This window comes from Hoplias malabaricus, chromosome 16 (genome assembly GCF_029633855.1).
Source record: "Hoplias malabaricus isolate fHopMal1 chromosome 16, fHopMal1.hap1, whole genome shotgun sequence".
NCBI classification, from domain to species: domain Eukaryota; kingdom Metazoa; phylum Chordata; class Actinopteri; order Characiformes; family Erythrinidae; genus Hoplias; species Hoplias malabaricus.
Window position 1 is genome coordinate 24475931 of NC_089815.1, and position 9628 is coordinate 24485558.

Sequence of the window (9628 nt, forward strand, 5' to 3'; positions counted from 1 at the left end):
AAAGGCATTTTAGCCATTCATCTGCACTGACGTCCCATACAGCCTTTAATTCAAGAGGTCCGGGAAGTGACAAAGTCAAAGGCCAACAAGTTTAAACAAAATGCAGCATCTTTTAGTTTTAAATAAGGCACTTGGGGGTAAGGAGATATATACATACATATGCATTTACATGTTCTAATCAGGTTTTGCAATAGAGATATGATCTAGAGCAATTAACAGATTAAGCAATAGAGCATGTGAATTTTGAAGCTGTGTTAATATCATGGTTTAAGCTTTTTAATTTATGGTAAAGGCATAAAAAAAACTCAGAAATGTTTACAACAAAACAATGGCATTTATTTGTAAATACATAAAAGACCCACACTACAAGAGCTTTAGGTCATACTTCTGAAGTGGACATCCATAACATACAAATACAAGGTGCATGATGTCAAAGATACTGACACAATGCATTAACTTAACATGCATATACGGAGAAGGATTTTTACATTTACAATAGGCTGTCCCATATTAGCATAACCCTTAAAGTGTCTTGCAGAACAACCCAAAACCCACAAACACACTCAATAATCTACCTGTGGTTTTCTTAAAAGAAATTCTTCATTAAGCCTTAGTTTAACTCCGGGAACAGCTCAACATTATGTACAGAGTTGTGACTAATGTTCTAATGCAATAATGACCATAAGGAAGACAGCCTTCATTAACAGATCTTGGGGATGGAAACATGCTTTCATATACATTGAAAAGGATGACTGCCTCCACTTTATGGAACTCAGAGTGTATTAATACTTTCTTGAAAGGCTTAGATTTAGAAGAAAAAAAAATCTTCAGTAATTTACTACATTTCCAAGCAGTAAAAGCAAAATAAGCCCCCCCTCCCAATCAAAACACCAATACCTTAATAGAAAGTTTGCAGAAATTACCCTTAATTAAAAGACGGGGGGGGCTTTAATCAGCAAAATAAGGCATTCTCCCTAACTTCTTTGGTCCTTTTTAATCCAAATCACTTCAGATGGGTCATCACTGGTGGTTCAGTGAGTATTTACCAACAAAAAACAAAAACAAATAAAAAATAAAAACAGAACATTTAAAAAAAAAAAAATCCCCGTTCTATGACATGATCATGTCCTTCAGTGACTGCTGGGGGAAAAGTATAAAGTTTAGCTCCACCCCATCACATTTCAGTTGGATTTAGAAAATAGTATTGATCTGATAGAGAATCCACAGAGATCACATCACTCTCTGATAATCCGATATACAACTCTTAGCCACTGGTGGAAAATAATATTTAAAAAAGCTTGAGAGCAACAAACAAAGAGAAACAACACACTGTAATGGCATCTGATATTGTCTGAGATTTAATATTGTAAAAAATTGTGACAGTCCATACGATATACATTATGTTTCATTCCTTAAAACATAAGAGATTTAACTCAGTGTCTGTAAGCCAAATCTTAGATTTGTTGGTCAGTAACTGTCACAGATGATGCTATAATCATGAAAAGCATCAAAAAAAAATTAAACGATGACTTCTTATGTTTGGGTCTATACCACATTATGCATAATGTGAAACTTTAAACTTAACCACATTCTGGTCTATTTTATGCCATTTATCTACCTTTCAACACATTGGTTTAATCCTAATGTAAGAACAATACTACTTCCGTATTTAATTAAACATCAAAAATACACAAGCTTTTTCATGGACATTGTGTCAACACTTGTAGAAGCTGGGTAAGAAGTTGCAGGGAGGAAAAAAAAAGGGAGAGAGAGCGCGCAGAACAAAATATACAAGTTCTTAGAACCCAAAAACAATGAATTTTTGTCCATTTACTTGTGGGACTTGCTGGTTTTGAATGATACTTGTAGTATTTTGTCCCCCAGACGGTAACCGTTGAGACTGGCGATAGCCATAGCTGCCTCCTCGTAGTTTGTCATGGTAACAAACCCAAAGCCTTTGCATTTGCTGGTATTGAAGTCACGAATGACTTTAACGTTGGTGACGGCACCGAAAGGGCCGAACATTTGCCACAGAATGCCCTCGTCAGCATCCTGGCCCAGGTTATAGACAAAAATGCACCAGCCGGAGGTGGAGCTCCCAGTTGAACTCATACTTGACACCCCACTCATGTGATCTACACTCATCGGTGAAAACCTAAAGAAAAGAATCACATTAAAAACAAACAAAACAAAGACGCAAGAGTAACACACAATTTAAAGACAAATATTTTGTTTGCTACCCAAACATTAGGAATTAAAAAAATAAAGTTTCATCATGAGGCGAAATACAGATTTCCTCCCAATAAATGATGATAATATTACAGTAAAGTCATTCATTTTTCTTTCAGTGCTTTGTTCTGTTCAGGACCGTGTGGGTCTGGAGCCTATCCAGAATCAATGGGCACAGGGTAGGACCATCACACACACATACAGTCACACCTATGGATACTGGCACAGCCAATTCAAATATTAGCATATGTTATTTTGGGGCCAGGATGAAACAAGAAGACACAGCAAACCAAACTGCTTACAAACCCGAGGTGGGTGTGGAACACGTGCTGTGCAGAAGCACTGAAAAAAAGTGTTATGATTTTGCAATACCAGATCGCTGATCATTATAAAAACACAACCTGATTTTCAAAACCAACACGACGCTCCAAGTCAGTCACAGCTCTCAAAGCTTCTGGTATTAAACGTGTCACTAGTCAAGGTCGGTGATTTCCTCCACCTTAAATATCATTTTCGCAAGCAGATGTTGGCTTATTATTTTCAGTTTTCATATTCAAAAGGTGCATGGGTCTGTTTACAAGGGCAATACTGGCGTTTTTCACCAGCCGCTTATTTGAATAAGGTGAATACAAGCAAAGTGAATGTAAGCCATGGAGGAACATGCAGTGCCTGGTGCACTTGTTTTAGAAAATAATTTAAAAAAAAAACAAAAACAAAAAAAAACAGCTCTTTTATTTGGAGGTTTGAGGAAAATAGGTTTGTCCTATAACCCAGTACATATATTTATGTAGAAAGGAAAAAAAATACTTTTTCTTAGAAAAAAACTTTCAACTTTCTTTAAAAAATAAATAAATAAAAATTTCACCATCTACACAAAAGCAGTAGACTGTATATGAATAAATGAATAAAACTGCATTTAGCGTCAAGATAACTCACCTGAACCTCTGTGTCTGGTGATGAACAGGACCTCCAAAGCGTCGAGACTGAGTATGGTAGAGTTGGGAAAGCAGCTGGGTGTTCTTTGCCTGATTGGGATTTGCGGCAAACTTCACTGTGATTGGTTCAGAGGCCCCAGAGGGTTTCTGACCATTCAGGGCTTTGATGGCATCTTCTGCTTCTGCCCTTTTATCAAACCGAATGAAGGCAACACCGCGTGACAATCCTAACAGGGGAAACGTGTTAAAAGCCTAGAATGCCAACTCCATAACAGTACAAATGAATAATTTAGAGACGTTCTTACCTGAAGCCTGATCAACCAATACCCTCGAGTTAATGATGCGTCCATAGTGGGTAAACATGTCTTCTACATCTTTCTGTGTCATGGTCTTGGGCAAACCACTAATGTAAAGATTGGCATCTTTGATTGTGTCAGAGCTGGGCCTAGCGTACGAGACCTGAAAATGAGAAATACTGTTTAAGAACACAACAATTCAAAAATGCACATTAAAAAAAAAAGTTTAATACAAATGCAACAAATAAGTCACTTGTTACAGACGAACTGTGATTACAAATTAAAAATTGATGTCACATAGGTTTGTTAGGTTTACAGGACATTAAGAAGTAAAAAAATAAATAAAAAAACAAAAAACAAAAAAAGGAATCTACATTTCATACATGGATGACATTTCTACAAGCTAAACCTAAAACAAAAAAAGTTTAAATGTAAAAAGGGATAATTTCCACTTTAAACAATCCCTTCATTGCAAATATTTAAAATAAATAAAAACATCAGGGATTGCTGTGCAGGGCTTTGGTTCGGCACAATGTCATACTCAAGCAAAATGACACTTAGGCCTCCCTCTCCGAAACAAAATTAAGTCTACACAAAAACCATTTCATGACATGTAGGAGGCAAACCATCAGTATTGACAATGATATTAAAGTCAAAACTTCAGTATAATTCTGTACCGAAAATAAAACCTTGCCAAATAAACGGGGCAAGCCAATTGAAAAAAGACAAAGAAAAAACCATATGGGTCAAAGTCTGACAACCTTGAAAAACAGACACAAAAAACCCAAAACAAATCAATAGAATAGTGAAACTGAAATTAACAAAATAAATAAATAAATAAAAGAATCTCAAATCTCATACCTCTATAAATGTTTGTTTCATATTGAGAAACACACTGGGCAGTATTGGGATCTTCCCTCTGCTGCCTAGCGTCTACATGAACATATATCTATAAATTTATACATGGATACAAGAACACTTCTTTGCACGTTACCTTGATAGTTTTAGACTGTAGTCTCAGCCCATTGAGAGTACTGATTGCCCTTTCTGCATCACTAGGGTTAACATAGTTAACAAATCCGTACCCTAAACTGTGGCCTAGAGGAAAAAAAAAAGAAAAAAAAACAACAAAATAAAAATAACAAACGTTTGTCCACATCCTGCAGACTAAATTAGTTTTTAATAAATAAAAAAAAAAAGAAAATTAAAAAGAAAAAAAATCCAAAAATACTACAATTTACAATGCTGGAAAATTTCTGGGGGAAAAAAATATCTTGAAATCAAAGACAAGTTTAGAGCAGTTACTCAGTCATAAGACAAAAAAAAAAGGTTACATGACAAGAATGTAATAATTGTGCAAGGTGTGAATTACATAACAATGAAGTATAGCTTCCATCGTTTCCTTAAAAATAAACAAAAGAACATTAGTCAGATGTGTACATTTACAAGTCAAAAACAAAAACATATCTGACCAAAAAATAAAAAATAAATAAATGAATAAATAAAATGTCCAGATACCATAAGTTATCGTATTTGTGTTACACTAAACAAGAGTAATGTGGCAGAATGAAGGTCAAAAATAGAGAACTCAATCTGTAACACATTAAAAATATATAATACATTCAAAAAAAGAAAGAAGAAAAAAAAATGTAAATTAAATATGCAAAAATCGCAGCGTTAAGGTGTAACAAACCACAGTGGACAGCGTTATCATCATCTGCTCCCAGGAACATTGGCTTAAGATCAACCAGTTCAAATAAAGCAGTTGTTGTAAATTAAAATAATAATAAAAAAAACAAACTTTTAGCTAAAAAAAGAAAAAAAAAAAAAGAAAAAAAAATGTTGCAATATATTTATATTGTTTTTATGTATTAATTTATTTTTATAATACAAATTAAGGTCTGTGTGTATGTGTATATATACACATACAAATACGTTAATTTGCATTATAAATATTAAAATAACAAACTATTAGACACCTGTAGTATAGAAAATTTATATATAAAAAAACAAAAAAAACAAACAAACAGAAACTGGAGTGAAATTATCACTCAAGATATATGCGCAAATAAATGGGGGTTGGCTAATTTTCTATAGACTTACCTCCCATTTTGTCCCTTATAAGTTTGGCCGACTCCACTTCACCAATGCTGCTGAACAGACTGCGGAGTTCTTCTTGCGTCATGTTCTGTGGCAAGTAATTGATAATCAGGTTTGTTTTGGCATCTTTCGGCTCATCTTCCATATGGTCTTCATAACCGTTAGGCATGTCGTAGACCTCTTGCTAAACAGAGAGGGGAAAGACAAAAGTGAATTCAGTCTCTGCCACTGATGTCAGGCTTACATAAGGCAGAACTCTTTACAAGTATTAAGACAACCTAGATTTGTATAGGAAGAGTTGTCTGGCCAAACAAAGTGTGTTAATCCCCTTTGCTCTTACCTTCAAGCTGGCACTCTTGCTATGTGAAGAGTCCCTTTCGTTACCCTGGTTCTGCACCTCACAAACCTGCAGCAAATAAGTGATATGATCATGTTTTTAAATCTTGGATAGTTTCAAAATTTCAGGTAATCTCAAACCACAGGGTCGTGGATTTTTTTTTTAAAAAACACAGCCACAACTAAACCAAATTACGACCACCATAATGTGGTTTAATTAGTTTCATAATCGGTTTGGGCTTTATGTTGAAAAGACCTGTGCCTGATTTGAAGTCTGCGGTTTGTAAAAGCTATAGAGATTTAATATTTTGTTAAATAAAAGCTAAATATTAATCTAGTTACTTAGTACAGAATGAATTGAAGGAGATCAAAGATGAGAGCAAATGATCTAAGCTATAACTGATTTGTAAAGGTCTATGTACTACAAAAGAAACATGTACATTTATAAAACACTGAGGGACAGATGCAACTGGATCCTCTCTGGGCTAAGGTTAACGGAACCCATTATGGTCCATTCAAAGAGAGCTATGTAAAAACAGCCCAAGGCAAACCCGGCTCTTATGTTTCAACTTTGTGAACCATATTAAAATGAATTGCAGTGCAATTTATTGAGAACTTATCTCCGTTGTTAGCTTGTCTTACCTTCAAGTATCTTATGTGTCCCCTTCTAACAGCCATGTAGACAACGAACAGAAGCAGAATATAAAGCCTGTAGACACAAACAATGAACTATTGACCGCTGCAAAGTACAACAAAGAACCAAATATAACACTTAAACCCCGGTAGCTCGTAGATCTGAAGACGTGAGAGATCAATGAGAGCACCAGCAAACGCTAAATGAAGAATTGTAGCTCGACACATCGCATAAATGTGTGGTAGCTAACGTTTGATCGCCATTATTTTCTTCATTCTTAGTTTGATGCTGCTCTCTCAAAAGTTCTCTCAAAAAACACACACCAAAACCCCAGAGAACCCTATGAATGAACAACAACAGAGTCCGATAGCGTTAGAGGCTAACCCGTATGTGGTCGATATTATACGAATATTACTGCAGGCTAACAACTTTAAACATCTAAAATGTAGGAATTGTTTTGTATTTATGAAGGAAGTCACACACAAGAACAAAAAGTTACTCACAAAGGTAAAATATAAGTCTAATGTTCGTAGCTAACTTGTTAGCCCCGTGTCTTGATGCTAGCTAGCGTTAGCTGCTAATATAACGCACATCCGCGCCATTTACACAAAGGCACGCCGCGAATTTTCGGTTCCACTTTAAAACGAGAGTCGTAGCTGGGCAAAACACTACGACTAAAATTTAATAAATAATGTAAAATAACGTATAACCGGAGACGAACGTATTCTGGTTAGTTACGTTTTATTAATTTCTATTCTCCTCAGCTTTCCGTAAAACCGGGGCCTGGCAGACCGTGTAGGCCGCAGCCTCGCTCAGGTTTCACCTCGTGGTTCGCGCAGGCCTATAGTCTGACATTCACGTCTTATTGAAGGTCTGGAATTAAATACGTTATAGAAATAACATCAAACATAATGTAAATCTTTACCGTTAACACTGTATACGATCTACTCCAAAGGCGAGGAAGAGCAGTACGGAGCGGGGTTTCCCGGCGATAAGAAGAAGCAGGAGCGGCTCTCTGCAGCGGATCTGAGTCTCAACCGGAGAGAGACTCGAGAGATACAAGCATCCCTCAGCAGCGCAGGGGGGAGGAGACACCAGACACCGAGCTACTGTCTATCTGAAGGTGGGTAAGACTGTATAGGCAGTTGCTGTTCTCGTATTGTAATTCCTACAGTGCGATATATTAAACAAAGAAACCATCAGAAATATATTTACAAGGATTTATTATATCACCAAGGGTATATCGTCATAAGCCTATTTTTAAACAGTGAAATTCTCGTATGGATTAAACACCTAAAAACTATGAAATATGTTAATCAATGTGACATATTTAAAAGGCATTTCCAAGAAAAGAAACATGGCTTAGATTTAACTCGAAGCTGCAATTATCCTGACCCTCTTATAAATTTAATTTTATTCCTTATGCACTTGAATATGCAATTTCCTGTCTCTATTTTCATTTACCCTCTATTTCAGTCAATTGACAGAACTGGTTTCTTAGATTTGTGATGTGAGAACCTGTGTCTGTCTAAATTTTTCAATCCGAATAAACAATCTTTGTTTATAATCTTTGTCTTTGGAACGCTGTAGTCTCAAAATAGAAACATTTGGCCATGGCCTTGTCTGCTTATTTCACTCAAAATGTTTTCTAATGTACAAAAAACTGGGCAATCACTATGCTCATGGATATTGGACTTCATGAGCAACAGACCCCAATTCGTCAGGATGGGAGACCACAGGCACCCCACAGGGATGTGTCCTCAGCCCCCTCCTCTACTCACTCTTTACATATGACTGCTCCCCCATTCACACCTCCAATAATGTCATCAAGTTTGCTGATGACACCACCATTGTAGGACTGATTACGAACAACGACGAGTCAGCCTACAGGGAGGAGGTCCGGCACTTGACAGTATTGCTGTCAACCAGGAATTGAACCCTAATAAAACCAAGGAGATGGTCGTGGAAATCAGAAGATCCACCCGCACCGAGACCACGGCCCTCCTCATCAATGGAGTGGAGGTTGAGAGAGTGGAGCACTTTAAATTCCTTGGATTACACATCTCTGCTGACCTCACATGGGCCTTCAACACCCGATACCTAGTGCGGAAGGCACAACAGAGACTCTACTACCTCAGGAAGCTGAAGCACTCCCACCTTCCTCAACAGTTGCTGGTGAACTTTTACAGAGCCATCATCGAGAGCATCCTGACATATTGCTGCACGGTCTGGTTCACCAGTTGGACAGCACAGGACAGGAGAGACCTGCAGCAAGTGGTGAGAGGGGTGGAAAAAAATCATAGGAACTTCACTACCCCCCCTCAGCGAAATTTACAACAGCCGACACCGGAAAAAGGCTATCAGCATTTCAATGGACATTACTCACCCTGGACACTGTTTCCCCCCTCCCCTCCAAAAAGAGTTTCAGACAATTAAAAGTAAAGACAAACAGGTTGAAACACAGCTTCTTTCCCCAGGCTGTGAAAGCCATCAACCCATCAGCCATCACCCCCCCACCACCAACTACTTTAACCAACCCATCCTGATTGATAATCAGTAGAATCAATGGACAACCACCCATTCTAATGGAGAAGCAATTGCACACGGCACTTTTAAATAAAGCCTGTACATATTTTCTAGTGTTAATAATCTGAATAATCTTTGTGTTGTTTTGCACATGTATAGATTTAATCTTTTTAACTGCTGCTCGAGAGAGGATGCTACAAACTGCATTTCACTGTTTTAACACTGTTCTTGAACATTGTTTTCTCAGCGACAATAATAACTGTTCTATTCTAAACATGCTTTTGTGATGAAACTCTAACTTTTTATAATTAAATTGTTGTGGATTCAATGGCAGATAGCTGAGACATATTTAATGCTAGGGGTTATGGGGTAGCAACAGACAGTTTTTCGTTTTGAAAATTACACATAAATCCAGAGTTACCTACAGAATCTCTACAGACACATCAGGAAGTGTCCTGCATTTAGTTATGAACTCAGCTTTAATTCTGAGAGTATAGCTTTAAATGATTAAAAAAAAAATCCCAGCTTCAATAGAAAAGCCAAATTAATACACAAATGTTAATTTTAGCATA

The 9628-nt window shown here is 36.8% G+C and overlaps 1 protein-coding gene across 2 annotated transcripts; it reads right to left on the reverse strand.

The window, feature by feature from the left end:
* Positions 1-334: 334 nt before the first annotated feature.
* On the reverse strand, positions 335-7641 carry elavl1b (ELAV like RNA binding protein 1b). 2 transcript variants are annotated; one of them, XM_066647129.1, is made up of 8 exons: positions 7456-7641; positions 6539-6605; positions 5901-5966; positions 5564-5744; positions 4455-4558; positions 3470-3623; positions 3166-3391; positions 335-2155 (listed from the first exon to the last, which is right to left on the reverse strand). In XM_066647129.1, exons 2-8 carry the CDS (start codon positions 6572-6574, stop codon positions 1831-1833), a joined length of 1092 nt encoding a protein of 363 aa, XP_066503226.1. In that variant the 5' UTR covers positions 6575-6605; positions 7456-7641; the 3' UTR covers positions 335-1830. The 2 variants fall into 2 exon arrangements, with proteins under 2 accessions (XP_066503226.1, XP_066503227.1); XM_066647130.1 differs by lacking the exons at positions 4455-4558; positions 5901-5966; positions 6539-6605; positions 7456-7641 and having other exon boundaries at positions 5564-5703.
* Positions 7642-9628: the final 1987 nt, after the last annotated feature.